General features: G+C 41.5%; 1 protein-coding gene across 8 annotated transcripts in view; it reads left to right on the top strand.

Annotated features, from left to right (window-relative positions):
- St7 (suppression of tumorigenicity 7) overlaps positions 1-26895 on the top strand; it is a 236349-nt gene extending 209454 nt beyond the window's left edge. For 7 of the 8 annotated variants that reach the window (XM_051151888.1, XM_051151889.1, XM_051151890.1 and 4 more), the window contains 4 exons: positions 5086-5236; positions 15762-15854; positions 18412-18551; positions 26575-26895. In XM_051151888.1, the coding sequence (XP_051007845.1) occupies positions 5086-5236; positions 15762-15854; positions 18412-18551; positions 26575-26670 (480 nt within the window). In that variant the 3' untranslated portion in view covers positions 26671-26895. Of the gene's footprint in view, positions 1-5085; positions 5237-15761; positions 15855-18411; positions 18552-26574 lie in introns of those variants that run through there. The other variant, XR_007831283.1, reaches the window with a different exon arrangement.
- Positions 26896-27388: the final 493 nt, after the last annotated feature.

The following is a 27388-nucleotide window of genomic DNA, read 5'->3' as shown; positions in this document are numbered from 1 at the left end:
TTGCAAAGTAGAGTTAGCCTAATTGATTTCTGCATACTTGTGGATAGGGATCTGCCCTCTTTCATTTATTTTTCTCTTGACAAGTAGGATGTGAAATGTTGTTCCATGCCTTTCTAATTTAAATGTTGCACGTGTTGAGACCTGATATTGCCAGCCATTTTATGCTTGGCCCAAAACATAGCACATTGTTGTTATTAGCCTTCATTGGTTGGTTACAGCCAACATACTTGAACTGTACAGGAGTATAAATCTGCTTTATAGACATAAACTATTCCTGCCCTAAATAGATAAGTAAGAAGGCAGAGCTAAGTCTCCTTGGTGAATTGCTTTTGGTAACTTCATTAGTCTGACGAGGTCAGGAGTGCTCCTTTTGAGGGTGTTTTTGGGAAGCAAGGGTTGAGTTTAGGTTGTCACATGTATGTGCAAGGTGCTTTACAGGGAGCAGTAGGAGAAAGTGACATGCGCATGGCAAAATTCAATCCCTGAGGATTTTGTCATTGAGCAGAGAAAGGGACACATGTAAGCAAGTTGCCTTAGATGTGCTTGACGTCCCCATATATCAGGGTCAGAGGTAGCTTCCAGGGGCAGAACATCATCTCAGAACCTACATTTTGGACGATGGGTGATGTCCTAGAAGCCACATGCATGCATTCCATTCAGTTTTCCAAATAAATAAGCATCTGTCTCACTCATGTTCACTCAAATTCACTATCATTTTTCAAGTGCATGTAGATGTCCTGGTGGTCAACCATGCTTTTAAACAAAATTTTGTTTTACTTTATTTATTATAGTTTTATTATAGTTTGTGTTCATTTTCAATGAATATATGTTCCTACCATGGGTATCTGTAGATCTTTTTCTTATTGTTTGAGGTTTCTGTATATGTATACAGTGTGGCTTTTTTAAATATAATTTTAATTTTTATCGAATATAGATTTTTTTCAAGGACAATGCATGCAGTAAACCTAGAACCCCTATTCAGATCTAGCTAATGGACAAAACATTCTCCACAGTTGTGTGGAGAGTGGGGACTGACTCTGACATGAACTCTGGTGCCCCCTATTTGACCACTTCCCCTTGATGGGGAGACCTGGTGGCACTCAGAGGAAGGGTATGCAGACTACTAGGATGAGACCTGATAGCCTGTGATCATATGGTAGGGGAGGAGGTCCCCTTCTGTCACATACCTAGGGCAGGGGAATAGGGTAAAAGAGGGAGAGGGATAGGAAGATACAAGTGAGGGGATAACAATTGAGATGTAATTTGAGTAAATTACTTTTAAAAAGACAAAAAAAAAAAAAGGACAAAAAAATAGATTTTTTATACAATGTATTCTGCTCATGATTTCTCTCTCAGCTCCTCCCAGATCCTTCTCACCCACTCAAATCCATGCCATGTTTTTCCTCCCTCTCGTTAGAAAACAAATAGGCAAAAACAGAATAGGACAAAACAAACAGAAAAGAGCCAAATACAAAGCATAAAAAAACTCATGCAGATGCTGACACATGGATACACTCACACAGACATACATACACACACACCCAGAAATTCCATTAAAAATCACAAAATTAGAAACTATTATATGTAAGCAAAATATCTATAAGATCAAAATATGCCCAGATAAGACATTATAAGCTAAAATCTCTCCAAACTAAGCTTTGAATTTGTTTTCCATGTTGACCATTTGAGCATGGATCCTGCCTTTAAGTATGGTTTGTAAATTCCAAGTGAGACTACATTAGAGAAAACTAGTTTTTCTTTTACAAGTGGTTGTCAGCTGGAGATAGCTTCTTGGCTAAGAATGGAGACTTGTGTCAACTTCAGCATCTCAGCACAGGGACCCCATCTGGCTTATGTCTATGCAGGCTCTGTGCGTGCTGTTAACACACTCTGAGTTCACATGTGCATCAGCCCTATTGTGTCTCTTTCTAAAAAGCCTTCTTTTCTTGGTGTCTTCCATCCCTACTGGCTCTTACAATCCTTCTACTTCCTCTTCTGCAAAGTTCCCTGAGCCACAAAGAGAGGGATTTGATGGAGACATAGCATTTAGGACTGAGTGTTCCAAGGTCTCTTACTCTCTGCACATTGTCCAGCGTCTATGGGTTCATCTCATGAAGTGTGCCTTTAATCCAATCACACAGTGGTTGGTTACCCCAACAACTTTTGAGCCACAATTGCACATGGATCAAAAAGACTTGGTAGCTGGGTTAGTGTTTACCTTTATCTTCTGATAGTGCATAAAGTGCCTTCTAGCACCATGAACACTAGACAGTATGATTAGAGACTATAAGTGGGCACCAGCTCGACTTCTCCATGTTCATTGAGTTATATGTGGTTTGATCAAAGTCACTTCCATTCCCTCTTCTTCAGTTTCTTTCTCACTTCCTCCCAATGATCTTCTCCCAACATCATGTCTTTCTTCCCCTCCCACTGAATCTATTCATGTAGTCAGTATGTTTATGGGTCAAAGGCCATCTACTGAAGCCTGGATGGCCTCTCAGGAGCCATATCCTTGAAGAAAACTAACTCTCTCACCTACCAGTGATCAATTTCTAGTAGTTCCATGGCGAGGGGTTAGGCTTTGTGATCACCTCCCACCTCCATGTTGTGATTGTTGTATGTATCTTGTGTGCTTACAACTATTGTGCATTTATGTGTCCAACTGCCCTGTTATGTCCTAAAGGCACTGTTGTTGCAGTATTAATTGCTGAATGTTGATCAATTGTGAGTCTTTCTGTGAATTGCCATTAATGATAAGAGAAGGTTATCTGTTGAGGGTTGGGAGCTGCACTAATTTATTGGTCTAAGGATAAGTCATCATGAGTCAATTTAATAATATATTCATTTAGTAGAATAATAGTGGTAGATTCTCCCCTGGGCCTATGTCCTATTTAGCCACAAGTTCTTAGCACTGATGACAGTGGTAGGCATGAGTTCCATCTGAAAGCTAGCTTAGTTCACTGAAGACCGGAAGCCCCTGACTCCAGCAGTTCTGGCCAAAAGCCTATTCTACAACTATGCATATGTCTTTAAAATTAACAGTGCAGTAGTCGTTAACCACATGCAGCACTTGAGGACTTGGAATATGAATAGTGGTTTTAACTGAATTTTTATGTTGTTTAATATTAATTAAAGTAACTACATAATCACCACATAGGACAGTTGACAGGGCAGTTGATAACTTTCTGAACCCAGGGTTTCTCTTCTCTGTATCCTACTTTGCTTTTGACCCACAAATAGGGAAATACCCACTTACATATTTTCTTATGTCTCCCTATTTCTTAAGGTCCCAAGAGAAATTTGTAATGAAGCAGTCTTAAGAGATTTTCTTAGTCCTAGAAATAAAAAAAAGAAAGTGCTTTATACTTTTCCTTTAGGCACCATCCGAATCTATGCAACCTGAGAGATTTTTTTCTCCACATGGGTTAATTAAGCCAGTTTATTTCTATTTAGTTTCAAAATTCATATAGCATCTTGCTGATTTTGATTAATTGGCAGGGTATTTATGAATCATTACTAAAAACTCAGATCAAGATCTTATTCTTAGACTCTCATTAAGTAAAATTTGCTCCTGATTAATTTTGTTGAAGATTGCTGATGGCCACAAAATGATCTTCCTATGCTTTTTTACTCTAAAACTATATGGCTTAACACTGTATGAGAGTTTTAGGTCTTTGTGATGATTCATAGCCTTGGCGGCTTATCAGACTATTGTTGCCATTATATAATTCACAATGGAGTTTATTAATGTAACAAAATCATGAGGGGATAACCAGCTATCTCTGAGCACAAAGTGTGTCCTTTGTATTTATATTATAGTTAATTTAATTGTATTTTTATTATAACTATAGTACCGGTTGCAAAAATAGCATTACTTTTTCACAGATTTTTGTCCTACACTGTTTTCAGATAAAATGTAGGAAAAATCTGTGGCTTGTAGGATTGCAAAAAGCAAATGACAAAAAGTTCTTTGGGAATTCATGTTCAAATCATCATGATAAACACCTTCCGTGGGCCATAGAGGACAATGAAATAGCAATAGCTGTGTCTTGGCCTTTATTGTGTACATGAGGAATCTTCTACAATTTGCTCCTTCACAAATTTCCTTTGACAGAAAGAAACCAGACAGTTCTTTTTTAAAATTAAACGTTATTTAAACTTGTCATAGCATTTTTGTTGTTGTTGTACTCACGTCATGGTAATTAAACATACCACTGCAAGGCCTACTGTTTGCTGTCCACGATAGTAGAAGTGGTAGTGGTGCGGAGTGGTGGTAATGGCGATGTGTGCACCTGAAATGTTTGGGGATCGATTACAAAAGGAAGTGAGGAACGTAGTGCCAAGAAACTGTCCTACATCAGCCTGCCTCTCTGTCTTATAGGAAGTACAAAGGGATAGAAATGGACATTTAGGCCTCCCGTGCTCCCCAGGAAAGGGACGCCTGTTCTTTCCCCATACCCACAGATTACTTCTATTGAATAGGAGTGAGCGATGTAAACTTCAGTCCCTTCAGTCTGTGGGAAAGGTCTAAAAGGTCCTCGCAGTTTGTTCCATCTTGGCTTTTCCTACATGTAAGCTGACACTTTTCATAGTTCCCACATCTGAAAACTCTATCACTAGTTCTTTTCACAAAGCAAGCTACTTCTTCATACACATGTATAGAAAAAATACATGGAGAGTGCCACTCAATGTCAGGTCTTTTTAGTGCAGGTGCTTTAGCCATGTAACTGTTTGGTTTTATATGACCGCATTATGTATTTTCATTGTGGTTATAAAATTATACCAAGTTACTGTGTCTCCTACATTTTCACTTTTGCTGTTTGAGCCTATATTTATTTCTTTGGTTAGAGTATTTTATCCTACAAGTCTCTGGTCTTCTTAGAAGGAAACTAGCACAAAGCTAATCAACTGTCGACAAGCTGACTATTGCTGGGTGTTTTAGTAATTGCCTTCAAATGGAGCCATGGAGTTGCAGGCTTGATAAAATGTTTGCGAATGATGGTTTTCGGGAAATCAGCCTAATTCAGTGTCAGATTCCTAACCACTGTATACTAACGCATCTGTCTTCTGCTTTTTACATTTCAGTATCTACTAGAAATGAAAAGCTTAATCCTCCCACCAGAACACATCCTGAAGAGAGGAGACAGTGAAGCAATAGCATATGCATTCTTTCATCTTGCACACTGGAAGCGGGTAGAAGGGGCCTTGAATCTCTTGCATTGTACGTGGGAAGGCAGTAAGTAATTTTTTCTTTAAACATTCTTTAAGAACATAGAGTGCTAGAACTATTAATGCCACAACAGTTCATGATGAGCGATGAGAATTTCTGCTTCTTGTTCTTGTTGTTTCCAGTGATGGCCCAGCATCAGGGCGATTAGTTACTTGATGCTCCATATCCCTAGATATAGGGGTGTTGCTGTGCTGGTGCCATCTCTAGATTAGAGACATACCTCCATGCAGCAGATAGGTGAATCTGGGCCTCTAGAGGAATAATTTACCCCCTCGAAAACCCTCTCTGGAAATCTGCACAGCCCCATTCACATCATAGTAACCGTTGCCTTAGGATTAGGCCTTGCCTGGACTCAGCTTACAGTTCATTACAGCTTCAGCTGTAGAGCTGGATGAAAGATACAGTCATCTCACACTAAAGTAAGACTGACCAGCTCCAAAAGCACCCTAGGTATGTTTGAAAACAGCAGCGGTACCCATGGTGGGGGTGTCTTATTGGAGACGTGGCACCCAAGTGAATGCTCAATGCTCACAGGATAGCATGGCATGCTCTCTCCCGCTGTCATCCTTCTGCGTAAGGAAAGCAAGCTCCAGCGTCAGGTGCCGTGTGCTCCTCTCCTGCTTCTCCCTATTCTCTGCTGAGAAGGAGTAGAGAGCTGTCTGTGCCAGCTTTCTGGTGATTTTATTTTCAGAAGGGAGAGGTCTGTGGGTGGGGGTAAAACACCAAGAGTAACTGCAGGAGTCAGCTGATAGGTGAACAAGCTCTGAAAACCAGGGCAGTAGTATAAGCAAGGATGGCGTGTAAAGAAATGGCAAGATGTAGGATTGTTGGGAGGTGGTAAATTAAGGAAAAATAACCAACACTATGCTATTGGACAATGTGTACATTGATACACGGCTAATGCCAACTTAAGCAAAACAAACACAACATATAGCATTTTTTTCTCATGGATAACGAATACCAAAAATGTTGGAGACTCTGGTAGTTTTTTCCTAGCTTACCTTTACCTTGATTGGGCTCATAAACAAACCTTTTTAATTCCCTTTGTTCTTTGTTTTTTTGTTTTTTTTTTTTTTTTTTTTCTGCTTCCATTTTCACTTTGGTAAGCTTCTGTTCTTTCCTGTCCCTGCCCTTTGTGACCGGTAAGAATGTAACTTGGTTCAGGAAGTGATACAGGGTGGGAGTAAGTTGAGAGAAACAAGTTACAAAGATGATTGGGAACTTTTGTTTTGTTGCTTTGAACATTTTCTCAGATAATTACCAAGCTTTCTTTTTTTCTCTTCTTCCCTCTTTATTTCATACAGGTATTTTTCTTTTTTTTAACATATACATTTATATTATTATACATATATACAATAAGCTACCTACAGCAAGAAGAATCACAAAATCAGGAATTATATAAACGTTACATACAGTCTTAGTGATTTGGCTATTTGTATTTGGCAGCCTTGAAGAGAACATCTTTCCTATCTTGCTGCGTCTAAAATTCTGGATGTAAATCAATATTTATCATATCTCATCATTATCAACTTAAAACATCTATCTAGACCTAAAAACATCTTAACCCCTAAACAACTAAGCTTAATTGTAAAACTAAACTATCTTTCTTCAACCCCATCAGAGACTTGAGAGAGAGTAAAATTAATCATCGGAGTAGACAGGAAGTGCAGGTTAAGAGCTTTCAAAATGAGAAAATTATAGAGACAGTTTGCTGCCTGAACAGTCACCCAAAACTATAATGTTGGGGCATCATCTTCAGCCTTCTGGCCCAATATATCTGACAGACATATTTGTGAGGCAGGAACTACTGAGAACAGAAGGCTTTCTTTGTATAATTTTCTGCTTATAACTTGAAAGATATGACTTGCCAATGCCTCTCACTCTGCTCGGTAAGTATAGCAATATAGTTGGGTGGCCCAGTCAGTAGCCCCTCTCAGAAGCCTAGGGGCCTGGGCACAGTCTCCTCAGCTTGTGATGATCAGTGCTTTGGTAAAAAGACAAGAGAACATGTTAACTAAACATGAGAAAGATTCCTAAAAGTCCAACAGAGTCAAATATGAGATGTCATATCTATGTCAAAAGCTAAAGAGGTCAATGAGCCTAGCAACTAAAAACCTACCTATAGGCTGGCATCCTGGGAATAATAGTGGGAGCTCATCAGTTGGACCTGATTGATAAGATCCAACCGCTTGGAAAGGACCCAAAGTGGCACAAGGCAGAGGGTGATAAATACATCGTATTAGGTGTGATATTGCCATAAAATTAAAATGCTTTGGAGAATAACTAGAAGCGTCAGGAAGGGAGTAATCAGCTAGCAGCATCGGGTTTCTCTGAACCAACTGGGAAGGCTCGTGAGGCAGGGAGAAGCATGGAGTGATGTGGTAAACTGCCAGAGCAAGCAGAGCAGGAGTGTTGAGGGATTACCTCAAGCCACATGGATAGAATACAGTATTGAGATTAAGGGGGTGAAGTTCTATAGTAAAATAGTAAGGCAAGGAAACCATATGCCTATAGAAAGCATCAACAGAGAATTTGATACTTACAGATGATTGTTTCCTGTAACAATCAGATAGCTGTGATCCCAGCCGAAATCAGTTGCACTGTCATTCAGTCTCCAGAGAAAGCAAGTTAACCAACTTAGAATAGAAAGGTATTGGGGGCTGGAGAGACAGCTCAGAGGTTAAGAGCACTGTCTGCTCTTCCAAAAGTCCTGAGTTCAATTCCCAGCAACCACATGGTGGCTCACAACCATCTATAATGTGATCTGGTGCCCTCTTCTGGTGTCTATGCATGCAAAACACTGTGTGTATATGATAAATAAATTGACTAAATAAGAAAGAAAGAAAGAAAGAAAGAAAGAAAGAAAGAAAGAAAGAAAGAAAGAAAGGCAGGCTTGAGTGTGCTCACTGCGTAGGAAGTACATGAGAAAATCTGAGAACCGGAGTCCTGAAGAGCGTTTTCACACCCCAGTGGTGTCCAGTGGCCTTTCATTTGCATCTTTTCGCTTGCTGCCCTGATAAGGTTCTAGATTAGGCAGAAAAAAGATTGCTACCTCCATTCTCCAGGAGAAGGAAGATGCGGGTAAGTGGTTGGTTGGTTTATAGCCACTGCTCAGACAGCTAGGAGGGTTGCACATCCATATTTAGTCCTCTGCAGTGAAGGTCACAATATAGATACCTATCACTGCATATAAGCTAGGGTATATGCAGTATACTTGGTACTTTTATAGTTTAGAAAGTTACTCATCCTGGATAAAATTAACATTTGCTAGTTATTTAATATTGATTTAAACATTTTAATAGAAATAAGTCAATAAATAATACATATGTATAAAAATAGAAACAGAAAGGAATACTCCTCACGTTAGGTGCCACTGCTGAGCTGTGGATGTGCTTTCATTTTGTTCTTGATGTTTGTATTCTTCATGGGTTGGACAACTTTCAGATGTGTTTTCAATAAGCAAAAGATGTATATGAATTTATGTGTATATAATAATGCATTCATATACACATATCTAGAAAAATCTTTCATGATAAGTGTTTTCAGCTATTCTTTCTTTTTAAAAAAGCAGTCTTCCATGCCATTTAGAAGCATCATCAAGACAGCTTCAAGCGTTAGTTTGCAATATTTTGACATTTCTTCTAGATCTGCAACTTTAAAATTAGAGATTCACAGCTCCTTATTTCAAATATTTTTATTGTTTTTAAATTATGTACATGGGGTGGGGATGGAAAGGTACACACAGAGGCCAGAGGAGCTGATTGAATTCCCTACATCTGGAGTTATTGGGGGTTCTGTGCCAACAAGCTGCCCAACGCGGGTGCTGAGAACCAACTCAGGTCCTCTGGAAGTACAGTGTATACTCTTAACCACGGAGATGTCTCTCCAGCCCCACAGCTGTTTTTCGCATCACAGGACTTGGAGTAGAATTCTGGCTCAGCTGTTGATAGTGGTATCTTCTTACCTAGCTTTGGAAATTGTAAACCACAACGAAATGAAATGTCATACCTTGACTGTACTGTATTGGTGTCCTTAAAGCCTTTGTGGTGATGCCTCTAGTACAATGGCAGGCCATCCAAGTTGCTTGGTCAAAAGAGACTGCACTTCCTCCAATATGTCACTTGGTGGCGCCTTTTGACATCTCCAGCCTCAGAATTCAGTTTTTTTCTGAGTCATTCATTTTCTTCATTCTGAAATGTAAGGCCATTCCCTAACTCCACCCAACATCTCAATTTTAGTAGAAAGATAACTCATGAGAGAAGATAATAGAACCTGCTCTTACCAGGTCCCATGTTAAAAATGTTGTGTTTTAGAAATCCTTAAACGCAAAACACAACAACCTTGGTTCTATCTTAAGTGTTGATTAGGAGGTAGAACTAGAAGGCATTTTTCCCTCTTTCAATGAATTTATCATGTTAGAGAATTATTCATTCTGCAGAATCAAATGAGTTTTCCATCAATTAGGTTTAACCCTCCCTCCTTTTTATGAACTCCAAAATCTGGCTGATACATAACAGAGATTGTGTTTGAAACATATGGTAGTTTAAGGGGGAAAAAAAAATCCTTGAATTCTCAACCAGAAATACATCAGCATTTCAAAGGTTTCCAAAATGTTTGATTCATCACTGTCCCAGCCCCCAAAATTACACAATATGTTCCTCAAAGTCCAGATAATTAAGAAAGGGGGGCGAGCTTCAACTTTTAGACTTTGTATGTTTCTTGGATTATTGCACAGCTGCCACCTTATCAGGATTATATTTGCTTTAAATACTGCTGGCTCTGGTTACCTTCACACACATGCAGCACTGCAAGTGTGAGCTGGATACAAAGATCACAAATGAATGACAGAAAGGTTTCATTTCAGCTGACTTTGCACTGGTAATGCACTTTATGCAGTCTGTTTTAAGTGGTAAATCTTCTGTTTTACCTATATTTAACATTGATGCATCCTTATCTCACTCCCACCTTGATCTGTCCAAGGCTCTACTTTGACAGTATTTACTTAGAAAGCATGGTTGTTTGTTGACCACAATTGCGAACTTTAATTTTCTTGTTCTATACATCAGAAGATGACTATGCCATGGGGTAAACCACTTAGCTTTTCTTTGTGCCTATGTTTTTCTACTCACCCAAATAGAATTCTTTATTTTCTTTTTGGAGCGCCCCCCAAGAATCCACTAAATAATGTATAAGATTTGAAGGTGGTGTTTTTTAGAAGGAACTAAGCAGAGTGTTTCCATTGAGAGGGGAAAATGGCCCATTGTTGAAGTATAGGGTGAGATTATGATTCTAATTTATTCTCTTTGAACCTAATGGTAAATGCCCTTCACTGTAAGATGTGGTTCTTAGGACATTTCCGCAAGCCAAACCTTCTCTCCATAAGGCTGATGAGTTTGAACTTCTAGCTAACCTCTACCCCTGGCCCTAACAGATCTAAGGATACACTTTATTATTTTGGAGAAGGAAGTGGTTGGGTAAAGACCCAAGCTGACATACTGAAAACCAGCCTTCAGATGCGGCATGATAGTGAGCCAGCCTGATCCTAAATTGGCTCTGTTTTGGTAACAAACCATAATTTGGAGTACCTGAAGATTTTGGTTTTCCAAGATCTTCCTGTGATTCTAGGGATGGCCCACACTTGCAGGTCTCACAGTGATAATCCTGCTTCAGTCTCCAGAATAGTGCAACAGGCGAGTTCCTGCAATATTGTGACTTTACCTGAGTTCTTAGAGAGAAGTTCTTGTCTTCCACATTACATATACTTTCCTGAGCAAACATTTATTGATCCTTCCATTATAGCAGGCTTTATGTTTGCAGATACCAAGGTGAAAATGCTTTGTAGGAAGCATTTGTGTGTGTATACATACATTTTACACATACATGTCTATGCATGTATCTACATAAGCAACTATACGTGTATTTGTATATATAGGTAGACAGTACAAGCAGTGCTAGCATAGCAATGGGAACAGAAAATTAAAGTGCTGGGGTCACTAATAAGACAGGAAGTTCACTGTAAAACCCCAGAGTCCTTTCTCAAAATTAGGACAAACCATGCTTAAATACAACCAAAGGAAAATGAGGTTTTCAAGGTCAGTTTACTTCATTGTTATAGTTGAAAGAATAGAAATCAAAAGCCGGGCTTTGATCTGTGTCATTTTCTTATTTCTGCGCTGTAATAACTAATGAAAGACATGTGGCCTTCATGACCCTTACTTGCACTGAAGCCCAACATGGGACGTAAAACTTGTATTTGATGATAATTTTCTGTTGTAGCAATTGCAGGTCTATTTGTTAGTGTGCAGCAGTATTTTCACTGAGAGTATGCTGTGATGGAGACGGTGAAGACTTTAGAAGGAAGGAAGGTAAAGAGAAGCCTGAGCAGTTCAGGGCAGCTTGGCACTCAGGTCTGAACTCCACCAGTGGAGAGACAGTGTGCCCTTAGCGCACCTAGCAGCACTGTTGAAAAGATACACTTTTGACAAGAGTCTGATGATAAGAGGCATGTCTGGGATTCCCTCTCAGTTCTCTGTATTACAAATAATCTCACTAATGTTCTATTTGAAAGAAAAAATACTAAACAAATGTCAGATAAATATCAAGAAGTATCTTCTATCTGTCTGTATAATGGGCAGGGTGACAGTTCGTTAATTTTCTCATGTCTCCCCCTTTCTGTCTATCTGTGGTTTGTTGATACCCTCGTGGATGCTTGTGAAAGCTATACTGCACTGGGCATCTTGGAGCCTGGGAAGTGATTTTGACTAGCAAGGGAACAAGACAGGTACATGCCTCAGACAGGATGTTTTTGTGTACTCCTTAGGTAACTTGGGATTTTAGTTACACTTCTGAACAAAGGCACAGACAACATCAAGTCAGGAAGGCTGCACATGAAGGAAGAAGTGGAAATGCCACGTGTGTGTGTGTGTGTGTGTGTGTGTGTGTGTGTGTGTATACCACAGGCAGCCTAGATTTCTTGCTTAGTCTTGAACAAGATATCTGTACATTTTTATTTTATCTAAAACATGTTTCCCAAAGACTTTCAGGAAGTTCATAGTCATTTGAAAATAGTATCTTCAAGTCATCTATTTCTATACTTTTTTGAACCACAAAACAAATGTGGTCTCAGGATTTACACTGACAAAAATCTCTGGACATTTGAAGAAGGCTTCAAGGCTCATGACGCCAGTGCCTGTCTCAGTGAAAGGGACAAGAGATAGGAGGGGATAAATCTTAAATGCGTGAGTGAACTGCAAGTGCATCTTAGCACCTTCCAAAATGAAAAAAAAAAAAAATGACTGAGACAGTTCACTGCCTGCATGGTCACCCAACACTCTGTTTATGTTAGAGCATCATCTTCGGTCTTCTGGCCCAATGTCTCTACCAGACATATTTGCGAGGCAGGAACTACTGAAGACTTGCTTACCCTGTCTTGGCAGAGTTTGGCCATCAACTCTGCCTGCATCCATGCTTGCCCATTTTTTGGCAGAATTCTGTATGTGGCAGAAACTAGGACATTTTGCCCAGTGGCTTGTTTGCCACATTTGAAGCCAACTCCATAAGGAGGTTCTTTAATGTTGATCATTATCTTTGAGGTCTGCTGTGTGTTACCAGGAGTTAACTCATCTTGTTGTCAAAGAATCTTTAGAATAATAAAAATATCTTTAAATGCCAAATTCTATAGATCTCTGAGTCTTTTGAAGTTCTTATTTAACTATTTTACCTTATGTATCTATAGAATCATATCTTTCTGTTAGACCTAGGATATATATTCTTGTGATAAAATTAGGCTAGTATTTGACATGACCATGATTTGCATCAATATACAAAATTCTATACCAATGAATTAAAAATAACCTTCTTTGTGAGTAACAATTAAGTGCTTAATCCTTCCCAAGTCTCTGATGGGGGTTGAAGACGAGACTCATTATTGTCTCATGATTCTTCCTGATGTATGTAGTTTATTTTATTCATGTGTAATAATATAAATGTATATGTTAAAAAAGAAACATAATAAAATAAAATTTTAAAAGAATGTTTTAGTAAAATATTATTTATTTAAGTTTTTTACTTAATGTTCCATTAAACCAGTTCATATTATTTGTGTTAAAAAAAAAAAAAAAACCACAGGTGGGAGGGGAATCTGGCAAGGCATGTGTAATGTCTCTTCCCCTTATCCAGCTGCCCGTTCCTATCTCAGTCTTTGTTGGACCCTGCACAGCAGGGTGGGTGAAGGATAGAATTGCAAGTAGAAATTGTATTTTCTTTTGTTTAGTGAAGCCAAATCTTAATAGTATTTGTGTGAACTTAATGTAAATGATATCTGACATGAGGAAAAGAGAACTTAAGGGTACCATAAACATGCAGAACGCATATCTGTAGGGTACCATAAACATGCAGAACGCATATCTATATATATATTTAAAATTGCATACTAGCAAACTTTCCACCCTTTCTGAAAAGATGAGAACTGAGTAAAAAAAAAAAAGGCTAAATTGGTGCATAAAGTTCTCTATGCATAGCAAATATGGAAGGAAAAATTCTCATTTGAAGGTGCAAGTCAACCATTATATTTCTATTGTCAAGCACTCTCAAGGGCTTGCTCCTTCTATATTTCTCTTTTTAAAATCGTTTTCTGAAGTTCAAACTGACTTCAATTTTGAATAAAGTTTACTTTTCAAAATTAGTAGCCATTATGAAAACGAGGGGCTCTTTTTCATTTTGTATCTCACGAACCTAAATAGATTACAAAGCAATAGTCTAGTTACATGTGGAGAATCTGAGACATGCACGCAGAGTAGAAGTGGGGGATGCTTTTAGAGAAACCATCATCTGTAAAAAGGTGCATTGAAAACCCGCAGTACTGCAGCTCAAATATAAGAATGGGTGTTCTCCAGATGAGATTTCAGTAGTGGATGCCAAACATTCGCTACAACCTTTTTGTCCGATGTTTTGTTTGTTTTCATTCTTTTGCAAGCCTGGTTCTGATGGAAGGGATGTTAGCTTCCTCTTCAACCTCTTCATGACTTAACGACCCATGACACAACTCTTCTGTCACTTGTGCTAACTGGCAAAAGTCATCTTTGTTTGTGTTAAAGGGTCTGACTGAAACTTCCATTATAAGAAGAGCTAAAATCTGGGGTGTTTTTAATGTTTTAATCTGTTTAAGAGGTTTCTGTTACAAAAAGAAAATTGGTAACATTTTTACCTCAGCAAACTGCCAGCAAACTGGCTCTGCTCTAATCCCACGTTTATCGTGATTTATATTCTCCATGGCAATGTGCTATAACCTCACAGCGATACCACTGTGGTGGAGATTGACTGCATTCCAAATGCTGGGAATCACATACATACTGTTTTTACTTTTAAATAATATTCAGACACCAGAATAAATACCATATGTGCACTGATGCTGGTTACAATAGGACCTTGTCATTTCTTGTGAGGGAGAACATTCTTTGTTTCTGATTCTTATTTGAAATAAGTATGCAAAAGACAAATGTGCACATTAACAGCATTTTGTAAAGACTTTACTAATTATAGGGCTATGGATGTAGCATGATTCCTTAGCATGCAGCATTCAAAACTTAAAACTTATAGATGCTGTTGCTCATTGACACCATCCCTATGAACACGCAATACAGGCCAGGGCTATTAACTGATGTTCCCATGGTAGTATATGGCTTTTCCATTCTGTATCTACAATGTGCAGCCGTTAAAGGACATCTGTTGAAGAAAAATTAACTCCGTGAACACTGCTCATAGGAACAGTGAGACTAACATGCTGCTGACATTGGAACAGGGAGAAAAACACACGCGATAATGGGGACAGATGGATTGATTGGAAAGCCATAATTCAGTGTAAAGCCTAACGTCATCTGATGCCACAGACACAGAATTTAGGTGGCCTGACATCATCAAAATGTAGACAATCAATCTCTCCTAGCCATTTCCCCGGCATGATATTGAAAGATTTAAAAGTTTCATAAAGTTTAGAAATACCTCTCAAATCATGTGTTTTTTAGGTTCTTGTATTTGTCCATCCTGGTTGGAGTTCTAATCTACTTAGAAATATTTTTAAACTAGACACAGCAGAATGCCTTTCATATTTGCACAATCTGCAGCAAGCTCCAATAAGCCAATCCACAGTCACTTCTGGGGAAAACCCTTCAGTCCAGGTTTGCGTTATTACCGTTGGCTGGGCTTTATTGCATTAGTGCTTAAAACATTTCTATAATATTTTATACATGATGAAACCCTAGGCATTGATATTGATGGTTTCCCTGCCCTTCTGCACCTCTCTCCCCACCCAGTTTTGTGAGCCCAGAATATGCAGTGTGAGATTAATGTGTGAGTGATGCATCATAATGCACCCCTGACATTTTGTCTGGCACATGCCTCAGAGTTCGGGTAAGTCTTGCCTCTCTTAGAGCTGTGTGTTCCATTAGAAAAATGCTCAAAAGTTCTGTTTTCAGGTTGGGAAGTTAGGGGATAAATATAAGCCTTTATTTAGTGTGTTGTCTTTCCTTTGTAGCTTTCCGGATGATCCCTTACCCCCTGGAGAAGGGACACCTGTTTTATCCATATCCAATCTGTACAGAAACAGCAGACCGGGAGCTGCTTCCCTGTAAGTGTCACTCCTCCACAGCCCCCCTCCCCCTTGTCTAGGGACAGTGACATTACGTGACAAGTTTCTCCCAACCCTTTTGCCTTATTGGATAGTATATGTATAGAAAGGAATTATGAAAATGGCTTGGACCTCCTCCTTCTCCAAGTCATTCCACATTTGTCAGAGGGAAAGATGCCAACGGCCTGAAATTTATCAGAGGCATCATGTATAGACTGGCATGTGTATACAGAGCCCTGACGTAGAGTGGCTTCTCTTCAGGCCGGTTCATCATGGAAGGTTCTACTTGGGCTCTCCTGCACGTCCGACGTGGTCTGTACGAGCTGGGGTTGGAAAAGGAAGTGTCGCTGTCAGAGGAAGCTGCAGTTGAGTCATGGGTGGGAGGGCAGGAGGGCAGGACCAGGCCACTGGCATCATGGCCAGAGGCAGAGTCCTGGGTGAAGAAGGGCGGTGTGCTGTCCATGGTGATGCAATGCTCTTGGCCAGACAGTTCCTGTGAGCAGCTCGTGGGTTGCACCTAGTGAGTTGGCTGACATGTGCAGAGCACACGTGCAGCCTGAGCGCTGTGTCAGGGAGTGCAGGAGAACCCTGCCCTAGAGTGCCTTAGGAGCTCGCAGCCTAATGGTCATACCACATGTGGAAAGTATTATTTTGGTTTACTGTAATACAACATTGTTTTGACAATCCAGGCTAAATAGCTATTATCCAATCAGACTGTGTGCAAGGATCGTATCCAAGCTCTTCATGTGGCCCTGACTTGGGGAATAGTTCCCTCCCTCACATACTAATCCTCCTTTGGCTCTTTTCCCTCTTCCTTCCCATCACCCTCTTTTCCTTTTACTAGCCAGAGGTATATCAATATCTAATATCTATAGCATAGAGAAGAATTTCCCCTTAACTTTGGAGAGCTGGCACATATTAAAATCCCAGACACCAGCATTCCTGTTGCAGTCATAAATCTTCAACATGGTGGCACCTGGATACAGAAGTCACCGCTGCCATCACACTGGGCAGTGCCTCACCTGTGTCCTTGCTAGTCAGCCCAGCCTATGGCTTGTTGTTTAAAAGACCTGGAGAGCTCTGTGCTGTTGTCAGAGCTTCATTTTGCAGCATCTGGTGGCATCACATGACATCAGTTGGACTTCAGAAATGTCCACATGCACCCATAATGCACCTTTTGATGCGCCCTTCGTGGAGTTCCTTATTAAAGTTCCAGTTTTCTGCTTGAAAGGTAGTTTTCTGAAAAATTCAGTGTTTCAAAAATGTTTAAATTGAATCAAATTAAGTTTCCATGAGTATCGGTTAGCTATTAGAACAATACCACAGCTCTTTAAAGAAACATTATAACTACAGTCTCCATAAGCCTCAAAAAAGAAAAAAGAAAAGCATGGCTCGGATTTATTGAAATGGATGCCATGATTCAAGTAGGTTGGATTTTGAGAGTGAGGTATAAAGAGGTTTAGCCATCGTAAACACCACTCATATTTTACACGTTGAAAGTATAATTGTTGGCATGGTAGTCCCTATGTGTGCTCTGCTGCAGATGTGCTCCTCAGCAGTCTGACGTCCTGGGATGTGCAAAGGAGCATGCTAACATGTGTCCTATGCCCCATGATAGTTTCTGTTCTCTTTTCTTTCCAGCCCTGTTGATTAATGCTCTGAGTGACAAAGCTTAATGGATGTAACAAATCCTTATTGAGGGATCTCCAATGGTGAATAGGCCACTTAGATACTATGGGTTGCTGTAGCAATATTATAAACCTGCAGCTTCACAGCCCCTTCTGTCAAGGTCTTGGCAGCAGTTGTTTAACCCTCTGTGCACACAGCCCCATGCCCTCGAGGCTGTTAACTGCATTCTCTATGTTTTAATACCAAAGCTATTATCCAATCAGACTGTGTGCAAGGACCCAGTGTTTAATGTTTGGATGCAATGGAGGACACTCTAAAGGCAATCAGTCTGCCTACCCTCATGATTGGTTTAAGTATATTTACCATCAGGAGTTTCCTACAGTTGTGTCAGATAACCCTAGTAAATTCGACCCTCGATCCTGTGGGTTGAATAGGGCTGTAGGTGAGGTCCTCACTGAATGCTATTGGGATAGCATCCTCCACTGACATCCTGAGATGTCAGGGGGGAAAAAACAAGAAAAAAATCATATTGCCTTACTATAATGATTTTAAAATGCAGTAAAATAAAAATGGGACAGGTATGTATATACTCATGTACAAACTCGCATTTGATTTGGGAGTTCCCGTTGGCAATATGTGTTGTAATTTGGATAGGGTTTTGCTGGTTTGTATTTGCTTTTGAGAAGACAACGCTATATATTAAACACAGATGGTGCCCATGAATGTGAGTGGCTCTAGCTGAGGGGCTGCAGTGGAACTTGGATTTGGGAGAAGCAGCCAGGCAGCAAAGGCAGCAGGGGCAACTGTGGCTGGGGGATGTCCAGTGTCCTCCTCAGTTCATCTCCAACATGCTGCAGCCAAGGGGAGCCAGACTCCCCAAGTGCTTCCCCCCTGAGTCCTAACAGTCCCTTTCTGCTTCTCCCCTCAGCTTTCCATGAAGTCTCAGTTTACCCAAAGAAGGAACTTCCCTTCTTCATCCTCTTCACTGCTGGATTGTGTTCCTTCACAGCCATGCTGGCCCTCCTGACACATCAGTTCCCAGAACTTATGGGGGTCTTCGCAAAAGCCGTGAGTGCTCACTGAGAGGGGAGAGCCTTGGGCAGTGGACAAGTGGACGGAGAAGCCCAAAGGAAGGAGGCGGAGGGGAAGGGGCTGCTTGCAGAGTGGGTGAAAGGCTGAAAAGTCCTCTAGGTTCCATTATCATCAGAGCAGTGGATGGCTGAAGGGCCAAGTGAGAGTGCAGCTTGTTAGTGCGTGCCTCCCCTTGTTTCCCAAGGAAAGTGCAGGAAGTCCAAAAGGATGAAGTAATGTGGGGAAGCCTCACAAATGAGAGGTGGGCGGGGCGTGATTCAACTTTGTGTGTACTGAATGACACTTTCTAGTCTTTGGATATTGTGAATCTTTCATTCATCAAAGATGAGAGTTTTGTTTCCAAAGATTATTAATGTGATGCTTTAAATGGCTTGCAAACCCTTGGCTTGTGTGAGTAATGAACTGTGAGAAAGTGTGAAAGCTTGTGGTGGAAGTGTACCAACATGACATTTAGAAATGGGAAAACCCATTAAACGCCTCATGAGAGAGTGGGAAATGGGACCCTATAAGAAAGCGATCTGCCCTGCTTGCTATGAACTGGTTCCCTGGAGGAGCCTGATCATTTCTGTCAGACCACGAGGGTCAGTGTCCTAATTTTGCTACAGCTGGCTGTCAAACAGAAGCAATAGAGAGACAAGCAACTGTTGCTTCTGGGCCATCTGATTTCAAGATGCGCGGGCTCAGGAAGGATGGTCTCTCTGTGCTTGCTCTACAGTGGCCCTGCCAGGTCCTGAGTCAGTCCTTCAGGCCACAAACTCCCTGCTCACTCAGGGCCCTCCCTGCCTTGTACGTGGTCTGAGGCAGCTTCCTAGTGCTCTCTGGCCTCCTCGGTGCCCACAGGCTATAAACCTGCCTGCCCCGCCCCACCCTGCCTTCCTGTCCCTCTTTATAACCTCCCCCTTAGTTTGCATCCTCCCTGTTCCTGCCAAAGCCCCGAAACTGTCTCAGCTGGTCTCGGTTCAGGGTTTATCTTTGTCACTCTGTCTCTTACATTAACAGAAGAAAGAGCTTTCTAAGTTTCCAATAGGCATGTCTTCTCCCAGCTTTCACCCACTGGCTCCCAATGACTTCAGGACAAAAATCTCAGTTGATTGGCCTAAGGGAGCTATTTATCTTCTAATGGCCCATTGATTGCCTTGTTAGCCGCATCCCTCACAGTTATTACACAGACCGCACTTTTCAGCCATGATGAAGTGCTCACAGTGCCTAGATATATCAGGCCTGTGTACCCCAGTGCCTTTATGCGTGCTGTTTGTTCTGCATGGAATGCCTCGTATGACCAGCACCCCACTTGTCTACTAAAGACCTACTTCTTATTTAATATTATACTTATCTCTCCTAAGTTGAGAGGGGTGTCTGCATGTTCTCATAGAGCTCCATGAAGGCCACATGTAGTCGATGAGGAATTGTCTATGCTCCGTTAGCCTGTGCAGTCTTTAAAAGCAGGTTCGTGCCTTTCTCACATCTACAGCTCCAACCCTGTGGGCAGAGCCTTGATCACTATGGTTCTCAATAGATGATTGTTAAATGAATGAAAAGCCGAACAACTGCAACCTCTGCAGAAAAAAACAAACAGCACAAAAGTCAGATACTTGTTAGCGTTTCTTCCCTTCTCTTGTAGTCATCAGCTCTTAGAGGTGAAGGGGCCTCACACAAAGCCTTCAACTGTGGTGGGAAAGGAGGACATCTGTGTGCATCATAAGCACTGCTGTCCATGGGGGCCAGTTGTACGTGGGCTTCCCCTGGTTAACGTGGTGCCCATTGCACCAGGAGTCATTCAGAGCGCCTTCATGTACCGCTTACGCTACTTTCTGCCACTTCTACTTGTGTTCCTTTCACACTCTTCTAGTTGTGTTCCTTTCACACTCTTCTACCTGTGATCCTTTCACACTCTTCTACCTGTGTTCCTTTCACACTCTTCTACTTGTGATCCTTTCACACTCCTCTACTTGTGATCCTTTCACACTCTTCTACTTGTGTTCCTTTCACACTCTTCTACTTGTGTTCCTTTCACACTCTTCTACCTGTGATCCTTTCACACTCTTCTACCTGTGTTCCTTTCACACTCTTCTACTTGTGATCCTTTCACACTCTTCTACTTGTGATCCTTTCACACTCTTCTACCTGTGTTCCTTTCACACTCTTCTACCTGTGATCCTTTCACACTCTTCTACCTGTGTTCCTTTCACATTCTTCTACCTGTGATCCTTTCACACTCTTCTACTTGTGTTCCTTTCACACTCTTCTACTTGTGTTCCTTTCACACTCTTCTACTTGTGTTCCTTTCACACTCTTCTACTTGTGTTCCTTTCACACTCTTCTACTTGTGATCCTTTCACACTCTTCTACTTGTGATCCTTTCACAGTCTTCTACCTGTGATCCTTTCACACTCTTCTACTTGTGATCCTTTCACACTCTTCTACTTGTGTTCCTTTCACACTCTTCTACTTGTGTTCCTTTCACACTCTTCTACTTGTGTTCCTTTCACACTCTTCTACTTGTGTTCCTTTCACACTCTTCTACTTGTGATCCTTTCACACTCTTCTACTTGTGATCCTTTTACATTCTGGGAGCATACCAAAGAAATTGCTTTTCTCTCAAATTCTCAGGACAGTTTCTCTGTGCAAAGGCAACTTTCAACTTCTAACTCTCTTCTTGCTTTGGGGAAATAACATTTTCTTACATCTTCTACATATTTTCTAAAATCAGCATTACCCAAACTGCTGCCCTGGATGCCTCTGGTCCCAGGGCCTGTGCTATTCATGTTCCCTTCTTCTCTTTGGCTAGCCTCAGAGAGACAGTAGTTGCCAAATTTTTCAGATTATGATATAGTTAAAATGTGTAGTCAGGATATAGCTCTGGAAGTAGACAATTACTCTTCCCACTTTTCTGTTTCCCCTTAACATTCTTAAAACATGTACAAAAGCACCACATTGTTCCAGTGTTCATTATTAAGCTAACAGATAACCCTTGGTAGGGGTATGTGATCTCAGAGACTCTTAGCCTCTGGTGGGCCAGGAATGCTTCTAGCCATACCATCAAACTCCAGAATCTTGATATTCACACTAGGAGTCTGTATTTTTAGCAGTGACTCCACAAGCATTTGATGGTGGGAGTCGCAGATTATATTCCCTTCTTAGGTAAAGGTAAAGTTTTGAGAAGTCATTTGAGGCTATTCCATAGCCTGTCATAGTCATTCCAGTGATAGCTGTCCAGAATTAGTAGTTTCAACCTTCCTGTACCTTGGAACAGCCAAGGAAGCTTAAAGATTACTGATGAATACCTCTATAGGCCTCTTGCCTACTTAATCCCATGCAGCATAGATGTGGGGTTTCTAGTTGTCCCCTGGGGATTCAGATACAGTCAGGGCTGAGAACCACAGTACTAAATGGAGTGACAACTAGTTGCTTGAGGTCATTTATTAAAAGGATCAGAAGGATAGCAGATAGCAAACAGATTTTCTAGAAGGGTCATACAGTAGTCTCTTCAGAAAAATTGGCATTCAACACTGGCTATTCTCCTTATTTCTATTTACAAAGCATTGGCCTTACATCTAGAATCAAATGATTGAATGAAATAGGTTTGGCTTTACAGTGTTCCTGCTCTGTACCCCAGTGTGGTTGTTTGGTCAACTACTCCTAGTTTTAACAAGTGTGCCTTTAAACCTCCACTCAGAGAATCAAAGCCGTCTTATGCTTTATGTAGATCTAGCATTGTCCAAGTCTGCAGAGGTTTAGGAAGGAAGGAAGATGGGTGGCATCAGAAGGCAAGCCCGATGTGTGCTCAGCAGTCTTTTCACGTCCATCTCAGTCCATCAGGCCCCTAAAGCATCTGCCCAACACCCGGGGGTTATCACAGCTGCCCCAAGGGCTGTCTGCAGCCATTTGCAGCTTGAGAAAGTGATTTTTTTCAGTCCTCCTCTGAGATAATGCCCCGGGTGTGATGACTTTTAGTAGATGCAGAGAGATTGCACTGCCACCCGCCAGGCTCCACAGCGTGGGAACCCTAGCATATTTGTTCACTAACGCAGCCAGTCCCAACACCCATAGACAGTGAGTCACTGGAGAGGCGTGAGGAGAGAGGCCGAGACTGGCTGCCTGCAATCTAATCTACCTCGATGACTTAGGGCTGGCTCTTCCTAGAGCGTTTGGCTCTTAAGATAAGGCTGCTGATATGAGTAAGCTATCATACAGAGCCTGCTATGGCCAGAACGTGGGAAGGTCAGCGCTATGACCCCTTCTGCTCTTGAGGGCCTGGCTTTCCTCCCCTGCCTTTGCTGCTTCCCTGAGACTGCACCCCCTGACTTCTGCCTCATCTTCATTTATAGGCCTGGGCTCTTTGAAGTCTGATATTGATTACAGTGGGATGTCAATTGTCTGCTTGCGACAGGGCACCTGGAACCTATTCAGACAAGCAAGAGGTTTCCACGGTGAACCCAGTGAGCAGCAAACTGTGACCTTCCTCTAAGTAACGGTGTCTCAGGAAAAGGAAGATCAGGCGATTGAAGTGCCACTCTCTCCTTTTTATGAGCTCAGTTGCTTTTTCTCACCAGTGGACATTAATTGAGTTATGGGGTATTTGCGTTAGAAATTTGACCATGTCTCTCTGCCCTCAGCATAGAGGTTTTGGATGTTGAAATAGATGAGTTGATCCAAGTTGCCTGGTTTTGCTCATTTAGGTTTAACTCTTCAGGCAGTAAATTTTCCTTTTAGTCTAGAAATGAAACTGCTATTTCTCTTCATGTATAGTGGGTTTCAAGTCAAAGGTATTGATTGGTTTCCATACATCTAAACAAACAGCTGACTCTCCTAAGGCATCCAGAGGAGTAAGGCATGCTCCTGCAAACTGTAACTCCTGATGAAAGCCTTGGTCTGGTAGTAAGTGGAAGGGCTTAGTCACTTCAGTGGCCTCTCTTCTATACAGCTTCTTCTTTGTGGGTGTGGACAGGGAGGAGGGGGAGAGGAAGGGTGCTGAGAAGGAAGGTGGCTTGGGTATGAGAGGAGCAGATCTCAGTCGAGGTCCTGTAAGTAAATAAATGAGGCTATCCAGGGAAATAAATGCTCAAAGGAGGCCGTTCTCAGTCACCCATCTGGGAAATGAAGAAGAAAGAGTAGTTTATTACGTACATTGGAAGGTTGGAGTGTCAATTCCCCATGGAACCTCTGTGAAGGACAAACACAAAATAGCAAGGAAGACCACTGTGTCTTGGCATGCAGTAGAGAATAGGAAGCAATTATAGACCTTAGAGTAAAGCCTTTGACCTAAACCAGGTTAATGCTTCCCAGACACAAAGAAGCAAACAATGCTGGTCCTTGCTTACAGCTACTTTGTGACAAGTTGTCGCCATTCTGCACTCTGGTTGAGACCCTGATGCCCACAATTTAGGCTGTAGAATTGTTCATGCTACCGCCTTTGAGAATCCCTTTCCTCCATTGCTCAGGGGCCGATGAGAAGTTCCTCCTCTGTGCCCTTTCAACCTCCAGTATGCCTTTCCAACTGTGGCCTTCCTGTATCTGCTCAGTATAACCAGAAGAAAGTGCCTTTCTTGTTGAGCTGTGCCTTCCAATGCCTGCTAGAATGTCTAATTTATCCACTGTTTTATCACTTGGATCCTCTTTATGAAGCTGTCACCTTTGCAGCCTTGCTCATCCTTTGTGTAGAGTTCCTCTCATAGTGCCCAGCATACGCATACCCATATGGTTTTGTAAATGCGGTCTTATAGTGTTAGTGAGATCAGTGTATTTGGTCTATAGAAGGACAGTTCCTTTTATAACCAGGAGTTTGGGAGAGCTGTTAGAGGCAGCCTGGCAGTGTTTCCTCAATGCCTTCTTCATGATGGAGCACATCCATGCCTAACCTGGGCGAAACAAGTCATCCATCCTGTAGGTTCTCAAGCTCTGCAGAGCTGTGACTCTTTAATACAGTTCCTACCGCTGTGGTGACCCTAACCATAACATTATTTCTGTTGCTACTTTATAACTGTATTTTTACTACTGTTATGAATTGTAATGTATATATCTGCGTTTTCTGATGGTCTTAGGTGACCCTGTGAAAGGGTAACATCCCACAGATTCAGAACCACTGCTGTAGGGTAACTCTCACAAGCATTTTGGTACACTCACAAAAGGATTCTTTCAGATCATCACGAACTACTGTGAAGCTAACACCCACTGAATGGGGAACCACCACACATGTGGTTGCCTATTTCTTAACTGCATATTCAGCCTGGCTCAAGGCTGCCAGCCAGTCTGAACTGTGCGTGTATTCCAGTGAAACTGAACTATCCGCCAACTTATGGCTTTCTTTTCATATTCTGACTATTAGATCTAAAGTGCCCACTTTGCTCATGGCTCCATCCTTAGTGCTATAGTCAAGCCTGGTGACATTTCTCCCATCTGTTGGCGTCTATTTAAGTTCCTTTATTTACAGAGTTCTTCATGATCTTCTCAACACTTCTCTCCTCTAGTCTAGCCTGGCTTCTCTCCCTTTCCTGACCCCCACTCCGGGTGGCTACCCTGACTGCTGCCATGACCTGTATGTATTACTTTACTCTGTCCACATCTTCATGTCCTTGCCCCCTCTCCTCCTCAGCTGTAAGTCCTCAGGAGGGGAAGTTTTGTCCTAGGGTCCTTTTCTCTCATGTAGCACTTAATTGCCTTACCAAGTGAATGTATGTAATTGATTTAAAAAGCAAAATAGCAAAACTTTACCAAGTTTCTCTTTGTTAATGTAGCAACGATGTGTGTTATCAGCCTTCTCAGTATGTTTTGTACTCATTAAACACACAGACACATGTATATATGCACACAACATACACACACACACACATATATATGTATATATATGTATATTTAAACCTGTGAGTGCACACACAAACACCATCTGAGGTCCTCGAATTTGGACCACTTGGCTTCCATGCCCTTTACTTGATTCACAGCCATAAAACATGTGACCAGTAAGTGTAATGCTATAAGTCTACTATTATCTATTAAATTTGTTTGACCTCAGAACCATGTTCTCACTCCATCTTTATATTTACTCCCTAAACTTAAATTCACTGAACTAAACTTATTAGTGGACTCTGTGTTGGTATTGGCAGTACTGTGCCACGGATACAGATTAGGGCAAAAGACTCCACGATAAAGAACCAGGTGTTAAACCTTAGCAAGACCAGGCCTTGGTTCTCAGCAGACAGAAAGCAGAGCCCTTCTCAACACTGGTCTACTCCCTGGATGCAAACCTCTTCTACAGCTGCTCGCACAATACAAATTTGTGGATTGAAGTTGGTTGCTCACAAGAACATCATCAGAATAAAATTGAAATCATGATTAGTGTCTGATAAAGCAAATTGTATTTCTTTTAAAAGACACATCTTTATTCCTCTTGGTGTATGAAAAACAGAGAAGTACTTAGGAACCAGGTGAGAAAGCACCCAGAGTTCCATTCAACAGCCCTTCCTGGAGGACAAGGTTCCCAGTGTGCCAGCCTGATGCCCTCTCCCCAGGTCCCTGATACATGACACAAAGCATGCTGTTTGGGCTGGACATATACTTGGGAAGGAAACCAAAGCATCTGACATTACAAACTTGATCCTTTATATTGCCTTCTTCATTTAAAGTAAGCCATAGAACCAGTCAATCAAGTAGCCTAGGTTGTCTGCATTGTGTGGCTCCTATGCCCACTTGCTACCTACCCACCATCCTCTTGGATGATACTCGGGGGTAAACTATGAACACTACTAGGATTCTAGGAACTGCGGCAGCTGTCAGAGGGCCAAGGGAGGCTGTCAGCAGACACTTCCTTCTTATCTGTCATGCTGGGGGGTGGGATTGGAATGCATCTTCCACTTTCTCCAGACATTTCCTGTAAACATGAAGAGGGCTGTGCTCTTGTGAGGCTTTCAGAATGCACCATCATAAGATGCAGGGATGCACTGAACTCTGGTCTTAGTCCTGGACAGGGTTTCTCCTGACTGCTGCTTTTTTCATTTCCCTGCAGTTCCTCAGCACTTTGTTTGCCCCCTTGAACTTTGTTATGGAGAAAGTGGAAAGCATCCTTCCCTCCAGCCTGTGGCATCAGCTGACGCGGATCTGAGGGGAGCCCCCATCCTTCACTCTCCTCACCACCTGCCATCTCTTCCGTGCCAACCTCTCATGGACCACAAGAAAGCATGACTTCGAAAAAGGGAAACCATTCTGAAATTTTAAACTGTTCATGGACTATCAGTTCCTTATTAAAAGCTGGTTTGGGTGTACAAAATTTATCAATGTTCAGTTCTATTTTATTTTGCCTTCAAAACTGATGAAAAAATAAAAAAAAAATAAATAAATAAACTTTTGTGTATTGCAACAACCTGTGTGTCTTCTTATATCTTCCTTCCAACCATAGACTTTCCAGTATTTCCAATAAACTGGTAGGTTTATGCTAGTACCTAAGGATGTGGGCTCTGTTGAATCCGCACTATGATTTTCTTTGCTGACAGAACTAGTCTCTGCAGAGCCCATAGCCCTTGACTTGGTGGCTTGAAAAATGGGATCTCAGAGCTAGGAATCTCATTCAGCTGTAGAGCACTTGCCTTGCATAGGACCCTGGTTTCTGCGGGCCCAACATTATATAAATGAATGAATAAGCAAGTGAGAAAAAAAAGCAGGAAAATAAAATGCCAAAAGCACTGTCCCTAGAGTGTCCTCCATGCCAAATGGACACAGAGAGGTCAGGTATGCAACGGGAACGCAAGCCTCAGTGAGACAAATGTCTGGGCGTCAGGAGGTTTTTCAGCTTCAGGGCCACGCTGACATTCCAGGAGTCACTT

The sequence above is a fragment of the Acomys russatus genome, chromosome 10 (genome assembly GCF_903995435.1).
Source record: "Acomys russatus chromosome 10, mAcoRus1.1, whole genome shotgun sequence".
NCBI classification, from domain to species: Eukaryota; Metazoa; Chordata; class Mammalia; order Rodentia; family Muridae; genus Acomys; species Acomys russatus.
The sequence above is the reverse complement of the archived record's forward strand: the minus strand, read 5'-3'. Positions and strand labels throughout refer to the sequence as shown.